Genomic DNA, 20,698 nt, shown 5'->3' with positions numbered 1-20,698 from the left:
CTCATCCTCTGTCATCCCCTTTCCTCCTGCCTTCAATCTTTCCCAGCATTAGAGTCTTTTTAATGAGTCAGTTCTTCGCATCAGGTAGCCAAAGTATTGGAGTTTCAGCTTCAGCATCAGTCCTTCCAATGAACACCCAGGACTTAACCTCCTTTAGGATGGACTGGTTGGATCTCCTTGTAAAAGGGTATAAATGCAATGGGCCAGTGGTACCTTTCAAATCAAGACCCTGATTAATTTTCCCAGATATGTTCATCATCGTATTCTTTTCCCCCTAAACTTCTAATGGCTCCTGTAGTCTGGGCATACTGTCTTTGTGTGTGTGTGTGCAAATATGGTTTACTTGTCAGTACTTTTGGTAGCATTTTTGTCAGCAAACATTTCTCTCTAGCCAAGTCAGTTTCCATACAGTCTTATGATTATTTCATGTCTCTCAACTTTTGTTCATGCTGTTTTTGCTTTCTGTTCAGGAATTTTGAGGAAATTGTTTATCTCTGTTCTTTTCTTAGCAGCTTGTTTCTACTAGTCTCAGTGAATAATATAATTGAATGTGTTTCCTTTGTGTTAGCAGGACTGAAACAGGTATCCTGGGAACTCTGGGATATGTAATTTTAAACTTACTATCAAACTACAGAGGAGTTAGAGTGGATAACTTTTTTGTCACCAGTCTTACTCTTATATATTTGCTTCTTATATCTTACTCTTATTTTTCTATTCACCGCATTTCCTAAATTGACTTTGAAAAAAACTTGTTAAACCACATGTATCTTTGTAAACTACCTAGTCCTTCTGGGCCTTGCTATACTTATCTCTAGTACTGGGGAACTTAGACAAGGTGATCTCTTAAGTGCCTTTTCAAATAAAGGCTTCTGTTTATGTTCATTTATTTATTCCTTCATTAAAAATATTTATTGAATGCCTAGTGTTTGGTTGATATGATCAGCAATGTAAGAGCTTCTACTGTCCAATAATAAAATAATACATATTCTTCATTATCCAGGTTATGTATTGCTTCGTTTGTAAAGTCTTACCTGACATTGTAGCATTTATTATGTTGTCTTGCCCACAGATTCTTTCTGTACTTGTTAAAAAGTGTAGACATAGATTAACTTGTGTTTTGTTTAGAGATTTGATTATTTTGATTACCTAATATAATTGTGAGTACCTTGAAGAATGACACTTATTTTATAAACATTTAATATAGTGACTGTCACATAGTAATTGTAATCATAATGATAACTGACATTTGTGAACACTAACTTTGAGGTAGGCATTGTTTTAAGTGCTTTACATACATCTGTTCCTTTAATTCTTGCAAAATGTTTATGAGATGAATCCTTTTCATCTCTATTTTTACAGATGAAGTAAAGCATACAAAGGTTAAATAAATTTCCTCAAGGTTATATTGCTGGTAAGTGAAGCTGGGATATGAGCTTAGTCAGATTTCAAAATTCCATGCATTTACCCATTTTACTGTAATGCTGAATTATATACTTGTTGAATGAATGGACTGTTTTCAATTTTAATATATATTGGGTTACAGTTTTGGTATCTAGTTTCACTTTGGATAAAAGGCTAAGGATATTGCACTTTGAGGAGAATGCTTTTTAAACAAGGACCAATAACTTTCTTAGCAAACTAAATATAATGAATGACTCCCACAATTAATAGTATTCAAATTATGTGCTTACACCTTGATGGATTTTAAATAGTCTGTTTTTGAAAGAAAATTTATGACATGCATAATAATACTTTTAGGTAAATTATGACTTGTATTGTGTCTTGATTATTGTTTTTTGCTCATTTTCAGTTGAGTGGTGATTTATGCAATGGCTTCAAGCCACAGTTCTTCACCAGTGCCTCAAGGAAGCAGCAGTGATATTTTCTTTAAAAAAGAGGTAGACCCGACAAAACACATTCGACCTGTGCAGTCACTGCCAGATGTGTGTCCCAAGGAACCCACAGGTAATGCTTCTTTTTAAAGGAATTTTATTGTGAATTTGTGATAGTTAGATCGTTAGATTAGAATAGTTAGATTCCATATACTTAAAAGAGTTAATGTGAAAACTAGGATGACATATAATTTGGAAATAAATTGATTGGGAAATTGGAATATAGTTCTTTTTGTACATTTCCATAAAAGAAGTCACTTAGAGAAATCGAAAAAAAAAATTGAAGATGAGAGTATAGATCGAAAGCTCTTCAGTTAAACATAGTACAGTCAATCCTCATTATTTGCAGAGTCTACATTTGCAAATTTACCTAATTCCTAACACTTAGTTGTTACCCTCAAGTCACTATTTGTGGCACTTTCATGGTCATTTGCAGACACGCACAAAGGAATGAAAAATTTGAATTGCCTGATGTACACGTTCTCACCTGAAATTGAACAAAGCAGCACTCTGCCTTCTTCTTTCAGCTTTTAAGCTGTAAATACATGTCCCTTTTGTGGTCTGTTTAGTGCCACACTTTTTTGTATTTTCGCTCATGATTTTGCTGTTCAAAATGGTTTCTAAACATAGCAGTGAAGTGCTTTCTAGTGTCTCTAAGCACAGGAGGGCTACATGAGGGAAATATGTTGTGTAAGCTTTATTCAGGTATGAGTTACAGTGGTATTAGCCAAGAGTACAGTGTTAAAGACTGAACAATATTTATTAAATAAGGTGTCTTTAAACAGAAACACATACAAAATAAGATTATATGTTGATTGGATGATGAAAGTTCTGGAGATTTGTAGGAGCATAACTCAGTATTATGCATAACCCTTATGGAAAAGTGAAGAAGAACAAAAGAGCCTCTTGATGAAAGCAAAAGAGGAGAGTGAAAAAGTTGCCTTAAAGCTCAACATTCAGAACACAAAGATCATGGCATCTGGTCCCATCAGTTCAGTTCATTCAGTTCAGTTCAGTCGCTCAGTCATGTCTGACTCTTTGTGACCCCATGAATCGCACCACGCCAGGCCTCCCTGTCCATCACCAACTCCTGGAGTTCACCCAAACTCATGTCCATCAAGTCAGTGATGCCATCCAGCCATCTCGTCCTCTGTCGTCCCCTTCTCCTCCTGCCCCCAGTCCCTCCCAGCATCAGGGTCTTTTCCATTGAATCAACTCTTCTCATGAGGTGGCCAAAGGACTGGAGTTTCAGCCTCAGCATCAGTCCTTCCAGTGAACACCCAGGACTGATCTCCTTTAGGATGGACTGGTTGGATGTCCTTGCAGTCCAAAGGACTCACAAGAGTCTTCTCCAGCATCACAGTTCAAAAGCATCAATTTTTTGGTGCTCAGCTTTCTTCACAGTCCAACTCTCACATCCATACATGACCACTGGAAAAACCATAGCCTTGACTAGATGGACCTTTGTCGGCAAAGTAATATCTCTGCTTTTGAATATGCTATCTAGGTTGCTCATAACTTTTCTTCCAAGGAGTAAGCGTCTTTTAATTTCATGGCTGCAATCACCATCTGCAGTGATTTTGGAGCCCCCCAAAATAAAGTCTGATACTGTTTCCACTGTTTCTCCATATATTTGCCATGAAGTGATGGGACCAGATGCCATGATCTTCGTTTTCTGAATGTTGAGCTTTAAGCCAACCTTTTCACTCTTCTCTTTCACTTTCATCAAGAGGCTTTTTAGTTCCTCTTCACTTTCTGTCATAAGGGTGGTGTCATCTGCATATCTGAGATTATTGATATTTCTCCCGGCAGTCTTGATTCCAGCTTGTGTTTCTTCCAGCCCAGCGTTTCTCATGATATACTCTGCATATAAATTAAATAAGCAGGATGACAATATACAGCCTTGACGTACTCCTTTTCCTATTTGGAACCAGTCTGTTGTTCCATGTCCAGTTCTAACTGTTGCTTCCTGACTTACATATAGGTTTCTCAAGAGGCAGGTCTGGTGGTATGATATTCCCATCTCTTTCAGAATTTTCCACAGTTGATTGTGATACACACAGTCAAAGGCTTTGGCATAGTCAATAAAGCAGAAATAGATGATTTTCTGGAACTCTCTTGCTTTTTGGATGATCCAGCAGATGTTGGCAATTTGATCTCTGGTTCCTCTGCCTTTTCTAAAACCAGCTTGAACATCTGGAAGTTCATGGTTCATGGCAAATAGATGGAGAAACAGTGGAAAAAGTGGCTGACTTCATTTTGGGGGGCTCCAAAATCATTGCAGATTGTGACTGCAGCCATGAAATTAAAAGACGCTTACTCCTTGGAAGAAAAGTTATGACCTACCCAGACAGCATATTCAAAAGCAGAGATATTACTTTGCCGACAAAGGTCCATCTAGTCAAGGCTATGGTTTTTCCAGTGGTCATGTATGGATGTGAGAATTGAACTATAAAGAAAGCGGAGTGCCAAAGAATTGATGCTTTTGAACTGTGGTGCTGGAGAAGACTCTTGTGAGTCCCTTGAACTGCAAGGAGATATAACCCATCCATCCTAAAGAAAATCAGTCCTGAATATTCATTGGAAGGACTGATGCTGAAGCTGAAACTCCAATACTTTGGCCACCTGATGTGAAGAGCTGACTCATTTGAACAGACCCTGATGCTGGGAAAGATTGAAGGCAAGAGGAGAAGGGTCGGCAGAGGATGAGATGGTTGGATGGCATCACTGACTGAATGAACATGAGTTTGAGTAGACTGCGAGTTGGTGATGGACAGGGAGGCCTGACGTGCTGCAGTCCATGGGGTCACAAGGAGTCGGAGACGACTGAGTGACTGAACTGAACTGAACTGAACTGTGTATTTCCCATGGGAGCAAAGGTTCATTATTTGCTTATTACATGTTCTAGTGACTATAGAACAAACCGAATAACGAGAACCAACTGCATGTTTTTCTTTCCTCTATGGTTGATGTTACAGCAGCATTTCAGTTATCTAATTATAAGCTGAAAAAAAGGATATTGGAACCAGGTCTGCCATAAAACAATAGAAAAATATGCCAACCATGAAAAAATCAGGAAAAATTCTAATAAAAATAAAAATTCTAATAAAGAATAGGAAATATACATTAGAAGGTAGAAGAGTTTTGATGTTGAAAAAAAAGTTTTTATTTTGAAAAAAGATTAATTTCCTTAATTGTACATTAAGGAAAGAGATTAATGAAAGACGTTCTTCACCCCACTGTTCAATTATAACCCTCAAATTTTGTATATCCTTTATCTTGTACATATTTTTCCTCCCCTTTGGCAGTTGATATTGAAAGCTGAAGGTTAAGACAATTGTTATAGAAGGGAGAGTTTAGCTGCTTTGTGTAATCTAAACATCTTTTTTTCTAGAATGTACTTTCAAACCTAAAACTTACTTTACAAAGTTCTCTTGTTTACTTTTTGCAGGTGATTCAAATAGTTTATGTGTTGCCCCATCTGTAGTTACAGATCAACATAGATGGACTATATATCATTCCAAAGTAAATCTCCCAGCAGCATTAAATGATCCTAGATTAGCAAAAAGAGAATCTGACTTCTTCACAAAAACATGGGGATTGGACTTTGTGGACACTGAAGTCATACCTTCATTCTACCTCCCACAGATCAGCAAGGAACATTTTACAGTATATCAACAGGAAATCTCTCAGGTAATATCTAATCTTGAAGTAATAGGTCAAAAGTGAAATGTTTCTTTTTTGATGTATTCTGATAGGTGTGAGGTAGTATCTCACTGTGGTTTTAACTTGCTTTTCCCTGATGATTACTGATGGTGAACATCTTTTCGTGTGTCTGTTGACCATTTGTATGTCTTCTTCACATGGCCCCTGTGAGATTGTGACTCAGGCAGTAGCTGTGGGCCTCCTGGAGGGGTGGGGCTGAGTCCCCATGTGGCTGTCTGCTCAGCCTGGGGTGGGCTCAGGGCTGGGTTCCCCGTGCTAATAGACTAGAGGGAGGGTTCCAAAACGGTGCTTACCAGCACTGGTGTCATTGCAGTACAGCATGCTCCCAAAATGTCTGCTCCCATTATCTCCATTCCCTGGAGGCATCCCAGTTGCCTCCTGCTTCTTCCAAGTTTATCCAGTGAGTTTCGAGCAAGCTCCTTTCAGATAGCTGTCTATGGCTAGGTCTCAGAGCAAATGAGATTTTGTGTACAGCCTTTCAGAGCAGAGTCTCTGTTTCCTATAGCTCTCCAGCTCTCCTGAACATAAGATCCTCTAGTTTTTAAAGTCACACATTCTGGAGGCTCGTCTTCCCTGTGCAGGACCCTGGACTGGGGAACCTGAAGTGGGGCACAGATCCCTTGCTCCTTGGGGAGGACCTGTGTGATTGTGGTATTTCTCCCATTTGTGGGTCCCTGACCTACAGGTATAGGTCATACTTTTACCTCTCCTACCTATGTTGTTGTGGTTTCCTTTCTATGTCTTTAATTGTGAAAAATCTTTTCTGATATTCTTCAGGTTCTCATTGATAGTTACTCTGTAAATGATTGTAATTGTGGTATGTCTGTGGGAGGAGGTGAGTTCAGATTCTACTTCACCATCTTGGCCACCTCCACTGGTGGTTTTAAATGGTAAATTTTATGTTATTTCACCACAGAAGAAGTAGGCAAGGGATCTGAACAGGCATTTCATCAAAGAAGAGATGCAGTTGGCTAGTAAGCATATGACGGAGAAGGCAATGGCACCCCACTCCAGTACTCTTGCCTGGAAAATCCCATGGATGGAGGAGCCTGGTAGGCTGCAGTCCATGGGGTCACTGAGAGTCAGACATGACTAAGCGACTTCACTTTCACTTTTCACTTTCATGCATTGGAGAAGGAAATGGCAACCCACTCCAGTGTTCTTGCCTTGAGAATCCCAGGGACGGGGGAGCCTGGTGGGCTGCTGTCTCTGGGGTCCCACAGAGTCGGACATGACTGAAGTGACTTAGCAGCAGCAGCAGTAAGCATATGAAAAGTTGTCCAATATCATATGTCAGTCGGGAACTGCAAGTTAAAATGAGGTGCCGCTACATGTCTTTTAGAATGATGAAAATCCAAAAAGCTGTCAAGACCAAAAGCTGGCAAGGATGTGACTAATAGGAACTCTTATTCATCGTACATAGGAATGTAAAATGGTACAGCCCCTTTGGAAGATAGTTCTAGAATACTGCCATCAGAATTCTGAATATTACTAACCCAGCATTATTTTTCCTTACCACATTGCGCTTTCCCATATGTCCTATGTATGGTGTTTGAAAAGATAGCAGTATAGTTAGTGGTCATCTAATCTGAAATCAGAGTGGGGTTTCTTCTGACTTTTTTTTTTGGACTCAGAGGAGGTATTAACTAATAATCTGTTTTTCTATTTTGGGCATATAGGTTTAAAATTTTTCTACCTTATTTTTAAAAAGTTGTTAAAAAAAATTTGGCTGTGTTGGGGTCTTCATTGCGGCATTTGGGATCTTCCTTAGCAGTACATGGACGCTTCAGGGAGGCACGCAGGCTTGAGCTTCTCTTTAGTTGTGGGTGCGTGCCAGAGTGCGGGGGTTTCAGTAGTTGCAGCTCACATGCTTAGGTGCTCCAAGGCATATGGGATCTAAGTTCCTCCACAGGGATTGAACCCATGTCCCCTATGTTAGAAGGCAGATTCTTAACCATTGGACCACCAGGGAAGTCCTCCCATTGATTTTTGTTATAAAAATAAGGGTTTTTTAAATTGACTTTTCCACTTCATTCCAAATTTATGGAGATTTTGCTGTAACTGTATAAAATGGGTAAGTGTATAGACATTCATACATCCAAGTGATATTTGGTTTATTAAGCACACTTGTTACTTGTATTTAAGTTCAAGAGGCTAGTGATTTCATATTAGAAAATTTTAGAACTTATTTGGTATATTCTGATATTCTGTTGTTAAATATTTTAATGCTTTGAATACTCATATTGCCACATAGCATTAATAATATTTATTTGTCTTTTTAATAGAGAGAGAAGATTCATGAGAGATGCAAGAATATTTGTCCCCCTAAAGATACCTTTGACAGAAGTCTCTTACATACTCATGGTAAGAATATTTGCTGTTTGTAGCATAGCATAAATATTAATGAACAGAATCTTAATTAGGGGACCTTGTTAACTGTAATATCTAATTTTTATTTCTAGCAAAATTTCTATAGCCTACAATCATAATCTTTTGTAAAACTGTTAAAAAGAAAAATCATGGATCTGATGGTAGTATTATCCTTCAGTTCAACAAATAGTTAATATTTAGGTACTTTGTACTTTGCTTGTTGCCTAAAAATACATGAATAAGAAATAGTCCTATCCTCACTAAGCTGATGGTCTCCTGAACAAAGTTAAACAAACCAATTGCAGCACTGTATACTGAGCAATAAGTTCAGCTTGGTAATATTGTAAAGAGTTCCTAACTTAGGTTTATGAAAACTCCTGGTTAATGAGGATTGTCTGTGTTTTAAACTATCAAGAAATATTTATGTGGAAAAAGGCATTCCAGGAAAGGAAACAGTTTATGCAAAGTCATAGAGTCAAAGGGAAATTATCATGTTCTAGACCTGCAAGAACTTACTATGCTGGCTCTACTGGGAACCAGAAATGAGCTGAAAAAGTAGGTAGGAGTCAGATCATGAAGAGCCTTGTATATCATGCTAAGGAATTTTTCTTTTCTAAAAGTAGTGTAGAGCTCCAAAATATTTTAAATCAGACATGCTCAGAGTTATGATTATTCATTTCACTGTAAAAACAGTTGTGGATAGTAAATTTATAGATGATAAAACTGGAGGCAAGAATACAGTTGAAGGCTATTGCCATAATACAACTGAGGAATCATGTGTCCCTAATAGCAGTTATAATGAAGATGGAGAAGAAATTAGATCTTTAAGATATGCCTCAGAAATGGAGACACAAGTTTTGGTTGTCAGTCATTCATTAGTAATGGAGCAAGATGGTTAAAGGATGATTCACAGATTTTTTACTTGGACACCCGGCCAGGTGAGAGGTACAGTTTGGTGAGAGAGGTAATATTGGAAAAGGAGGAATTCTGGAGGAGATGGAGGGTGGTTTAATTGAGGTTTTGCAGAGAAGGAGAAGTCTGGTGTTTAACCCGAAGCTCAGGAAAGAGATTTAGGCTAGAGATACCAAGTATAATAGATGTTATCATAGACCACATGCTGGCCAATAGCATGGTAGTTGAATCCAAGGACCTAGGTGGGATCACCTAGGAAGGTGTGAGTAGTAAGGAGAAAAGAACTAATGATAGAACACTAGAAAGCTGTCACATTTAAATGGCAGTAGAAAATGAGGTACTTGGAGACTAAAAAGTAGTGGTCTGAGAGTAGGAGAGTCAACCAAGAGAGAGTTCCACCTTAGAAATAAAAGGTAGCTAGAATTTCAAAGAAATGTGAATGATTAGTCCACAGTGTCAGAATTCTTCAGGGATAGAGCAAGTTGGCTCTCTGTGGATTTGGCAATTTGGGAGATCTTAGGGAGAACATTTAGACTGAAGTAGTGGTTACAGAAACGTCAATACTGTGTGCTAAAGGAGCAAGTATAAAAGTAAGAAGTGGAGACTGCCAGTATGAATGTGACTTGAAGATCTGAGATGTAGAGTTTTGATTAGAGGGAACAGAATCTCTCTAGTTTGTTTCTACTAGTAGTTGTGGTAGAAGGATGTTTTTGCAAGGCCAGGATTAGATGAGGCAAGAGAGATATTTGCATAATCCTGAGAGTGAGTGCTTCCTGAAATTTTGCACCTGAGATTCTCCTTTGCCTTAATCTACACTAGGCCCTGGGTTTTATTTTTCTTCATCATCACCTTTTTTTCTTTTAATGGAAGAGAACTGAGCATGTTTGTATGCCAAGAGGAAAGGGCTTCTAAAAGGTTAAAAGTATGGAGAGGCAGGGTAGTTGATGAAGTGAACTCAGAGAAGAGGCAGGAGAGGATGGAGGCCAAGTACAGAATGCTGAGTTTGGAAAGGAGGATGCCTTGTCTTGAGATCTAATTGGCGAGATGAAGATAAAAGAGGTTCATTTTCAAGAAGCTTGTAGGTGATACAAATTAAGATGTCCAAGAAGAAAACTAATATGGTATTAAAAAACTTTGATCGAAGAAATTCTGGATGGGATGGTGGATATTTTGAACAATAAAAATAGTATTTCTGTAAGATAGTACCAAGCTTTCTGTGTCCATTTTAAAAAGATTTGAAATGTATTTAGTTGTTTTATTGCTACTATACAATTAATAAAAATTACTTGAAACAGGTCTTATTCAGCACTTTGCCTACTACTAGCAGCAGCAGACATAAGGAGGTATTTATTTATTGAAGAAAGAAACTTAAGTGCTTATTTAGTTGTGACCTAGTATAGTGTTGAATCTGTCAAATATGTTTTATGGAAATAAAGTGAAAACAAGTTTTAAAAAATCATATTTTTCTTTTTCTTTTTAAAAATAGATAAATCCAGGACAGATCTGGAGCAAGTACCTAAGGTAACAAAGCCTGAAAAATGAAATACAGCTTTTTAATATTTGATCTTAAATTTTGTCTTGAAAGAAACTTTCCCTGGGCTGTTTTCTGATGCTTTGACCACTTTGATTTTTCTGGGACTTTGTTGTGTCACTTTTATTTGCTCTCTTTTGCATTATCAGTCTCTTCTTTATCACCAAAACCTACAACTATGTTTAAATCTCTTAAAAAAAAAATTTGATCTTATTGCATCCTCAGTTGCTCAGTCGTGTCTGACTCTTTGCAACCCCATGGACTATAGCCTGCCAGGCTCCTCTGTCTGTGGGATTTTTCAGGCAAGAATACTGAGGCGGGTTGCCATTTCCTCCTCCAGGGGATCTTCCAACCCAGAGACTGAACCCGCATCTCCTGCATCTCCTTCACTGGCAGGCTGATTCTTTACCACTGAGCCTCCTGGGAAGCCCCCATTGATCTTATTACCCCACCAAATTATTAGAGATATCTTCTTTGCATGAAAATTTGTGTAGAGGAGTGTAATAGATGAGTGTATTTTTGTTTTCTGGGGGAAGAGTCCATTGCATTCATCAGATTCTCAGAGGTCTATGATAACTGCTTTTTAGGGTAAGAAGAGACAGAAAGATGAAAGAAACTGGAAAGGGCAGTCATGTTTAAAGTTCTTTGATTTCTACAAAACAAAATTAAAACTCTGTCATATAAGGCCCTTAATTATTCATTTCCATCATAGTCATACTCTTTTGCCTACTAATCTTAGACATTTTTTATTTTTTCTTTGTTACACATTTTTTACTTCAAACTTTTTGCTGGCTCCATGCTTTATTTGCACTGTTCCTTTAGCCTGAAAGACTTTTATATCTCCACATCTAATCTTGTATAGTTTCTTGCTTAAATGGCAACTTGTATGAATACATTTTCCCCCAAGTGAAGATCATTGGACCCTTTGCCAAACTCTCATAGCATTTTATCTAGATCCCTACTGTCCCTTTTAAGACGTTTGTTACTCTTTTACCTATAAAATATTTATGTATATGTTTTATCACATCTCTGTGGTGAAAGATCCTTGAGATTAGGATCTCTGTAATAATTTAGCTTTGTTTCCACCTTAGTGCCTAGCATAAGAATAAATCATAATCATAAACATATATTGAATTAATCAATCCTTATAGTTATACTAGAGGGATTAGAAAATATACTCACGTCCCTAGTTCCTAGTTAGATTTCCCAATCATTTAGTTCAGTTCAGTTGCTCAGTCATGTCTGACTCTTTGTGACCCCATGATGACTGCAGCACGCCAGGCTTCCCTGTCCATCACCAACTCCTGGAGCTTGCTCAGACTCATGTCCATTGAGTTGGTGATGCCATCCAACCATCTCATCTTCTGTTTTCTTCTTCTCCTCCTGCCTTCAATCTTTTCCTAATCATATTCATACTAATTTTAGATATGGGTCATATGAATCGGTGAATATAGTAATATATAATATAGAAATTAATTAATATGTTAATTGAGTAAAACATGTTTCAAGCCTTTTTCTGTGTGCTGGAATACAAAGATTAATAATCTGTAAATCGAGTCTTATAGGAACATATGGTCTCTATGGGGAGATGTACATATTAAATAAATAATATTTATGAAGTATGAGATAAATAAGTATACTTGTGTTTAGAAAAGTGAAAGTAAAAGTCACTGAGTTGTGTCCTGACTCTTTGCGACCCCATGGACTATACAGTCCATGGAGTTCTCTAGGCCAGAATACTGGAGTGGGTAGCCTTTCCTTTCTCCAGGGGATCTTCCCGACCCAGGGATCAAACCCAGGTCTCCCACATTGCAGGTGGATTCTTTACCACCTGAGCTGCAAGGGAAGCCACTTGTGTTTAGAGATGGGGTTAAATAAATAAACTTCAATAAATAAACTTTCTAAGAGAGTTTGGTCTGTCAGTCATGGGAATTCACTGAGAAATTTAAAAAGAGAAGTTGATGATAATAGTTACAGTTGTGTTTTAATGGTATGTCTGACAGTAGTATAGAGCATGGATTAGGGAAGGATATCAGTAAGTAGCCATTTGCTGTAATCCAGAGATAGATTTTTGTATACATAGCTTGTTATCACTTCCTTTTTCTGTATATGTCTGAGATTCAAGTTAATTATTTTAATGAAGGGGATATTAGATGTAAAGAAAATGTTTATCTAATTGAGGGAAATCCTTTTTTTATTAGATTTTTATGAAGCCAGATTTTGCCTTGGACGATTCCTCAACTTTTAATTCAGTTTTACCATGGTCTCATTTTAATACTGCTGGTGGAAAAGGAAATCGTGATGCAGCTTCCTCAAAGTTGCTACAAGAAAAGGTAATTTTTATTTTTTCCATGTAGAAAACTATTTTAATTAAATAATACAATTGGGTTAGCCAAAAAATTCATTCAGATTTTTTGTGATATCATACAGAAAAACCTGAATGAACATTTTGGCCAACCCAATATTTGTGTGTGTTCATAGTTATTTAGTAGGCACTAATTTCTTTAATTTCATCCTTATTGTTACTGATAATTTGAACCCTTTAAATCTTAACTGATAAAGTAACAGTATTTTGTTTCAATGCAATACCAGTTGTGCTGTTGAAAAGGAAAAGCTTATTGTTTGAGTGCTTCTTATCCACATCAGCAGTTGACAGAAATTCAGATGAAAGGATGTAGTAGATAATGTAATTAATTGTTTTCAATTTATTCCAAACAATATATTGGCTAATTTTATATTCTTTATGATTTAAATCACAGAAAATGAACTTTTCCTAAGAAACTATTTTTCTTCCTTTACACATAGTAATGATGATTATTTTGAAGCAAAAATATCATAGTTAAAAATTACAGTGTTCATTTAGCTTTGCAAAGCTTTGCAAAGCCTAGCCTTTTGTATGTCTGCAGTTTTTCAAAATTTTGTAATGTTCTATATTTCAGAAGTCAACACCTGAAAGTCATTTAAAATGTAAAACTTTAAACAGAGCTCACATATCAAGACTCTTTTAAAACTGGAATAGGAAATAAAGACCTTTGATCTCTGTTCTTTCCTAGCACTCAGTTTAGAACATTCCTGAAACTGACTGTGGTTCCTAAACTGAGATGAAACATTCTGTTGTAGTCTAATGACAGCTCCTGGCAGTTTGAAAGCTTGTCTCATGTGGGCTATTCAATAAGTTGGGTCTAGTCCTCTTCAACTGAAGAAAGGGCGACTTAGGAAAGGAGAAGAAATGTGAGGAAAGAATTATGAGTATGCCTTCCTCATAGTTGAAAACGAGTTCCCTTTTTTTGGGGGGGGGGGCAACATTTTCATTTATGAAGTTTTTCCTTGAGTAAAAATAAATTCATAAATCTTAGGAAAAGGGTAGATTTATGGACATAGGCTCACTCCCAGACTGCTTTTTTATATTCCAAGTATATCCCCTTGTATACCTTAAAAGAGAAAAATAACAGAAGCCAATAAAAATTTCGTCAATCTATACAAATATTTTTATGAATACTTTAAAAAATTGTTCCCTTTATAGAATTTTTAATAGGAAATTATGAAAATATTATGTCTTTGAAAAGAATATATCAATGGAATATTGATAAATTGCAAAAATCTTTGAAACTCAAATGAAATACTTTTCTCATGCTAAATGGTAGAGTGACTAATGGATTTTTTTTTGGTAAGTTGCAAAATCAGCTTTGTTACTGTTACAGTTTGTTTCCTTCTTACTCTGCTCTATTCTTAGAAAAGGAATGGAAAACAGGATTCCAAGACAAGATTCAAACTCACTATGATTGATGACAATTGTTTTATCTTGCTAGCTTTGAAGAGGGGATGCTAGCAAGGATTAGAGAAATTTATATCTTATTGAAGTGCTACTATTCAAAGTTGTGTTCTGCGATGAGATGGACAAGTTTGGTTTAGAATGTAAATCATTGTACTGTTTCCTTCATTAAGAAGTCTTTCTATGAAAAATTCTAGCAAAGTTCCTCATTTCGTCATGGACCTCTTGAACAGTTCACAAACTGGCAGGAGCATGCGGACTGCATTCCGAGTAGCACTGTCCTAAAGGAGTTACTCGTTCTCCATTTTCTGAAAATCGAGTTACTTTAGCTTGTGATGTAACTAAGTACTTTCATCTCCTTAGCTTTTTAGGTAAATAAATGAGCAGTCATTGAAGATAAAAAGAACAACAGCAAAATAGTATAGATGCAAGAGATGTAAACTATGAAAGAATGTCTTGTTTGTAACCCATTTATGAATAGATTATTGAAGGAGCCTTATTGAAGATATGCATCATCCTGCATAGTTTTAAGGAAACAAGCTTGGTGACCAAATAATCTCCTAATTTTATGAGTCCTAAATGTAGAAAGCCTATTAACCCTTTAACACTGAATTCTTCTGAGATGTTCAGAGATAATTCTTAAAGTTTGAGCTATGGGTTGAAGACTCTAAAAGTAAAAAAGTGAGAGACAAATAGAAAGATAATGTAGCCAATAAAAGACATATGCAGTTTTGAAGGAAGAAAAGACAACTCAAGTTTTAGGAGTCCATATTTGAAATTAGAAAGCATTTTTAATATATGTTACTCTAGGAATTAATTTTGATAGTGTTACCGATAAAATATATATGAATTAATTGTTTCAGGCATCTATCAACCATTTAAGAGGAAAGCACATTGGAAATAACCTGGATTTTGCAAATTGATAAAATAATAATTGCTGAAATGTAAAACAAACAGCCCTGGAAAAAAAAAGATCCAAATGAATTCTGGTACATTCTGTAGTTGGTGACTTGATCACCAATCTGTCTTTCATGAATTCTGTAGTGTTTTGAGGCAGCATGGTGCAGTAGAAAGAACTTCAGTTTTTGAGTTAGACAGACCTGAACTCAAATTTCAGTCTTTCTGCTTACTAATTATATGACTTTATTCAAGTAATTTAATGTTTCTGAGCCTTAGTATCTTCATTTGTAAAAGGAAATAATAATAAAACCTGTATTCTAAGGTTGTTGAAATTAGTAAATTATATATATATATACATATATAAAATAACAGAGCCTAATACATAGAAGGAAGAAGTTAATAAATAATAACCTATAATTATCTTTCAGTTAGATAAATGACTTGATATTGGTGATAGCGATGATATGTAGAGGTTAAGGAAATCAGTCTTCTCTCTTTCAGATCTTAGAACTTCTGAAACTAGGTTGTACTCTGAGGTGACTGTGGGATACTTTTACTTTCTAGAAAGTAGTTTGTATTTGGAGAGCAGTAGTAACAGGAGCAGAGGAAGAAGGTAAATCACCTACTATGATTTTGTCTTACATTTATTAATCTTTGGGCTCTACCTTTCATCATCTTTCTATTTTGTGTGCCTAGTATCAAGCATCATATAATCTAATGGTTCATACAATGGGATTTAAAATACATGTAGAAATATTGTATCATTTTCAGAAAACATTTGGATAGTTAAAATATACTTATAATTCTATTTTTCTTTTTTTCCTCTTAAGCTGAGCCATTATCTGGATATTGTGGAAGTAAACATTGCTCACCAGATCTCTCTACGTTCAGAAGCATTTTTTCATGCAATGACCTCTCAACACGAATTGCAGGACTACCTCAAGAAAACTTCCCAGGCTGTAAAAATACTTCGAGATAAAATTGCACAGATTGATAAAGTAATGTGTGAAGGATCACTACACATTTTAAGACTGGCACTTACCAGAAATAATTGTGTTAAAGTATACAATAAACTGAAGTTAATGGCCACTGTACACCAGACTCAGCCTACAGTACAGGTGTTGTTATCTACTTCTGAATTTGTTGGAGCATTGGATTTAATAGCAACAACACAAGAGGTTCTACAGCAGGAACTTCAGGGCATTCATAGCTTCCGGTATGTCCATTAAGTAAGCCATTAGAAATAATGTTAAATTTTCAAAGGATAAATTTTAGTGTGTAATGAAAACTGAAAAAGTAAGAGTGTATTTAGAGGTACATGGGTATTTTTGTCTTCTAGATTGACCTGTTTAATATTATCATTCTGAAATTTTAGTCTTACTAAAATAAAAAAAAATCCTAAGGACCAATATTTTCACAGATATTTAGATCAGTTCAGTTCAGTTGCTCAGTCGTGTCCAACTCTTTGCAACCCATGAACCACAGAATGCCAGGCCTCCCTGTCCATCACCAACTCCCGGAGTTTACCCAAACTCATGTCCATTGAGTTGGTAATGCCATCCAACCATCTCATCCTCTGTCGTCCCCTTCTCCTCCCGCCTTCAATCTTTCCCAACATCAGGGTCTTTTCAAATGAGTCAGCTCTTCGCATCAGGTGGCCAAAGTATTGGAGTTTCATCTTCAACATCAGTCCTTCCAAACACCCAGGACTGATTTCCTTAAGGATGGACTGGTTGGATCTCCTTGCAGTCCCAAGAGACTCTCAAGAGTCTTCTCCAACACCACAGTTCAAAAGCATCAATTCTTCAGCGCTCAGCTTTCTTTATAGTGCAACTCTCACATCCATACATGACTACTAGAAAACCATAGCCTTGACTAGACGGACCTTTGTTGACAAAGTAATGTCTCTGCTTGTTAATATGCTGTCTAGGTTGCTCATAACTTTTCTTCCAAGAAGTAAGCATCTTCTAATTTCACGGCTGCAGTCACCATCTGCAATGATTTTGGAGCCCCAAAAAATAAAGTCAGCCACTGTTTCCACTGTTTTCCCATCCCCATTTATTTCCCATGAAGTGATGGGACCGGATGCCATGATCTTCGTTTTCTGAATGTTGAGCTTTAAGCTAACTTTTTCACTCTCCTCTTTCACTTTCATCAAGAGGCTTTTTAGTTCCTCTTCACTTTCTGCCATAAGGGTGGTGTCATCTGCATATTTGAAGTTATTGGTATTTCTCTCGGCAGTCTTCATACCAGCCTGTGCCTCTTCCAGCCCAGCGTTTCTCATGATGTACTCTGCATGTAAGTTAAATAAGCAGGCTGACAATATACAGCCTTGACGTACTCCTTTTCCTATTTGGAACCAGTCTTGTTGTTCCATGTCCAGTTCTAACTGTTGCTTCCTGACCTACATCCAGATTTCTCAAGAGGCAGGTCAGGTGGTCTGAGGAACTATGGACAGAGGTTTGTGACATTGTACAGAGGATAGGGATCAAGACCATTCCCAAGGAAAAGAAATGCAAAAAAGCTAAATGGCTGTCTGAGGAGGCCTTGCAAATAGCTGTGAAAACAAGAGAAGCAAAAAGCAAAGGAGAAAAGGAAAGATACACCCATTTGAATGCAGAGTTCCAAAGAATAGCAAGGAGAGATAAGAAAGCCTTCCTCAGCGATCAATGCAAAGAAATAGAGGAAAACAATAGAATGGGAAAGACTAGGGATCTCTTCAAGAAAATTAGAGATACCAAGGAAATATTTCATGCAAAGATGGACTCAATAAAGGACAGAAATGATATGGACCTACCAGAAGCAGAAGATATTAAGAAGAGGTGGCATGAATACACAGAATAACTGTGCAAAAGAGATCTTCACGACCCAGATAATCACGATGGTGTGATCACTCACCTAGAGCCAGACATATTGGAATGTGAAGTCAGGTGGGCCTTAGGGAGCATCACTACAAACAAAGGTAGTGGAAGTGATGGAATTCCAGTTGAGCTATTTTAAATCCTGAAAGATGATGCTGTGAAAGTGCTGCACTCAATATGCCAGCAAATTTGGAAAATGCAGCAGTGGCCACAGGACTGGAAAAGGTCAGTTTTCATTCCAATCCCAAAGAAAGGCAACGCCAAAGAATGCTCAAACTACTGCACAGTTGCACTCATCTCACATGCTAGTAAAGTAATGCTCAAAATTCTCCAAACCAGGCTTCAGCAATATGTGAACCGTGAACTTCCAGATGCTTAAGCTGGTTTTAGAAAAGGCAGAGGAACCAGAGATCAAGTTGCCAACATTCGCTGGATCATTGAAAAAGCAAGAGAGTTCCAGAAAAACATTTATTTCTGCTTTATTGACTATGCCAAAACCTTTGACTGTGCAGATCACAATAACCTGTGGAAAATTCTGAAAGAGATATTTGGATAAAGAAGTAAAATTAAATTCTCTATTAGATGAAATTGATAAAGGGCCAGTCACAACTTTGAAACTGATAACATTTTGAAAACGTTGAAAAGGCTTTGTGTCAAAGTAGAGAAAGTGGAGAAAGGAATACCACTTCATTTTAAAAGCTATTGAATAAGTTTTAAATTAGGTAATTATTAAAATTCATTTCTCATTTGCAGTCTGTCACATTGCAAAAAAATTCACATGATGATGGAAGATACCCAGTTTCTTCTGAGGCTTTATTTTGAGAATACCTTTAAAATTATAGTTTTAGTTATTTTATTTGCAATCATATCAGTTATTTAATTTGCAGATCAGACCAGTTTTAAGTCATCAAAATTTTTTAATATATTCTGAAAACCTTCAGAATATATTACGTTATAGAGCACATCTTCCATAAATCTTCTCTGTAGTCACTCAGTAGTGTAAGATTTAGGTGGGTTTCTCAGCAGAAACCCACCTGAAGTCTTCAACAAGGACTTTGCAGGACTGCTTAACTGAGTGAAATCTGCAATATGGGCTTCCCTGGTGGCTCAGCTAGTAAAGAATCAGCCTGCAATGCAGGAGACCATGGTTCAATTCCTGGGAGGTATAGGCTACCCACTGCAGTATTCTTGGGCTTCCCTGATGTCTCAGACGATAAAGAATCTGTCTGCAATGTGGGAGACCTGAGTTCGATTCCTGGATTGGGAAGATCCCCTGGAGAAGGGAACAGCCACCCACTCCAATATTCTCACCTGGGGAATTCCATGGACAGAGGAGCCTGGCAGGCTACAGTCCATGGGATCAGAAAGAGTCAGATACAACTGAGCGACTTTCACTTTATCTTAAATATAAAATTATTTTAATTGAATTATAAGTTCTTACTAAGAGTAGGTAATTGGAGTATTTATTTAGAAAGCACTTTAAAAAAATTGGCCCAAATTTAATTATGCAAGATTGATTCATTTATTTTAGAAATGGTAATTGATCATCTGTTACATGAGAGACACCTGGCAGAATACTGGGACTATAGCCGTGAACAAAGCAGAGATGCTTCTTGTTCTGTTTCTGCAATTTATTTGTCAGTAGGGATACAGAAATTGCTAGGTAGTTATATGGTGCAGTACAGTATGATGATGAATGTACGGATTGCTATGGAGTTTAACCTTAGGGGAAAAACCTTCTCCAGACATTTATGTTTACAGAAGTTTGGATTACAGATCTCTTTGAAAGTCTATTTTAAGCTGTGGTCAGACCTTCTTTCCATAAAAATATACCTGTACATAATATTTTGCAATCAATTTTGGGTGGTTTGTAGTCCTTTGGAGTCTACTTTGAATTTCTCAGCATGGGAACCCAGGGTGACTAAATGATTTTTAGTTTCTCCTTTACCTCTGAAATTTTAAATATTTCTCTTTTAAATGTGTTCATGGAATATATTTTTTAAATTAATAATTTTGTCAGTATTTTAGCAAGATGGATTTCTGTAATAACAGATGTTTTTTACTTGTCACTACTATATAATTAAAATGTTGATGAATATTAGCAACTGATTCTACAAAGTAGAATGCTTTATCCTCTGAACAGAGAAATAGAAACAAAGATTAAATGCTTGCCTGCTGAACGCAAATTCTGAAACTATTCTAATTTTTACTCCAAAGGTCACGTAGTTTATTTCATTTTCTTGACTCATAAGTTTATGCCCAATAATATTGATTAAAAGTATAGTTATGCAAAGCTATCTGGAAAATATTTAAGAACAGGTTTGAATATTATTGGAAGGCAAAGTGAAAATTTTATAATCTTGTAATCATCTTGAGCTAGAACACAAGGAAGAGTTTACCTTTATTTTCAGGCTCACTTTTTGTTTATATCTTAACTCAGAGGACAAAATATTCTTCATAAAAAAATGGCATATAATTTTTAAAGACTTTCAAATATTCTAGTTGTCTACCTTTTGCTCATGTATCTTTCTAATATTTTTTAAGACCTGCACTTTTATAAAGATCATTTATTCTTCACATAAAATATATATGACAATATATTTGATCCTTGAAATATTGCAGGTTTCGTGTAGAAAAGATTCAGTTATGTTGAAATTCAGGGGTATAATGTTATTTGCTATGTAGAACCTCTTCTCAGTTTTCACTGTTGTTAGTTTTTTTTCGTTACTACTTA

At 36.5% G+C, this 20,698-nt stretch overlaps 1 protein-coding gene across 2 annotated transcripts in view; it reads left to right on the top strand.

Moving 5' to 3' along the window:
* The window catches only part of VPS54 (VPS54, GARP complex subunit), a 72,897-nt gene continuing 53,592 nt past the window's right edge, over positions 1,394–20,698 (top strand). Inside the window, exons 1-7 of one of the 2 annotated variants that reach the window (XM_018055416.1) lie at positions 1,394–1,411; positions 1,811–1,965; positions 5,344–5,585; positions 7,904–7,982; positions 10,387–10,421; positions 12,633–12,764; positions 15,934–16,319. In XM_018055416.1, the coding sequence (XP_017910905.1) occupies positions 1,830–1,965; positions 5,344–5,585; positions 7,904–7,982; positions 10,387–10,421; positions 12,633–12,764; positions 15,934–16,319 (1,010 nt within the window). In that variant the 5' untranslated portion in view covers positions 1,394–1,411; positions 1,811–1,829. Of the gene's footprint in view, positions 1,412–1,810; positions 1,966–5,343; positions 5,586–7,903; positions 7,983–10,386; positions 10,422–12,632; positions 12,765–15,933; positions 16,320–20,698 lie in introns of those variants that run through there. The other variant, XM_018055417.1, reaches the window with a different exon arrangement.

Source organism: Capra hircus, chromosome 11 (assembly GCF_001704415.2).
Source record: "Capra hircus breed San Clemente chromosome 11, ASM170441v1, whole genome shotgun sequence".
In the NCBI taxonomy this organism is placed as follows: Eukaryota; Metazoa; Chordata; class Mammalia; order Artiodactyla; family Bovidae; genus Capra; species Capra hircus.
This window is presented reverse-complemented; position numbering and strand designations above follow the sequence as displayed.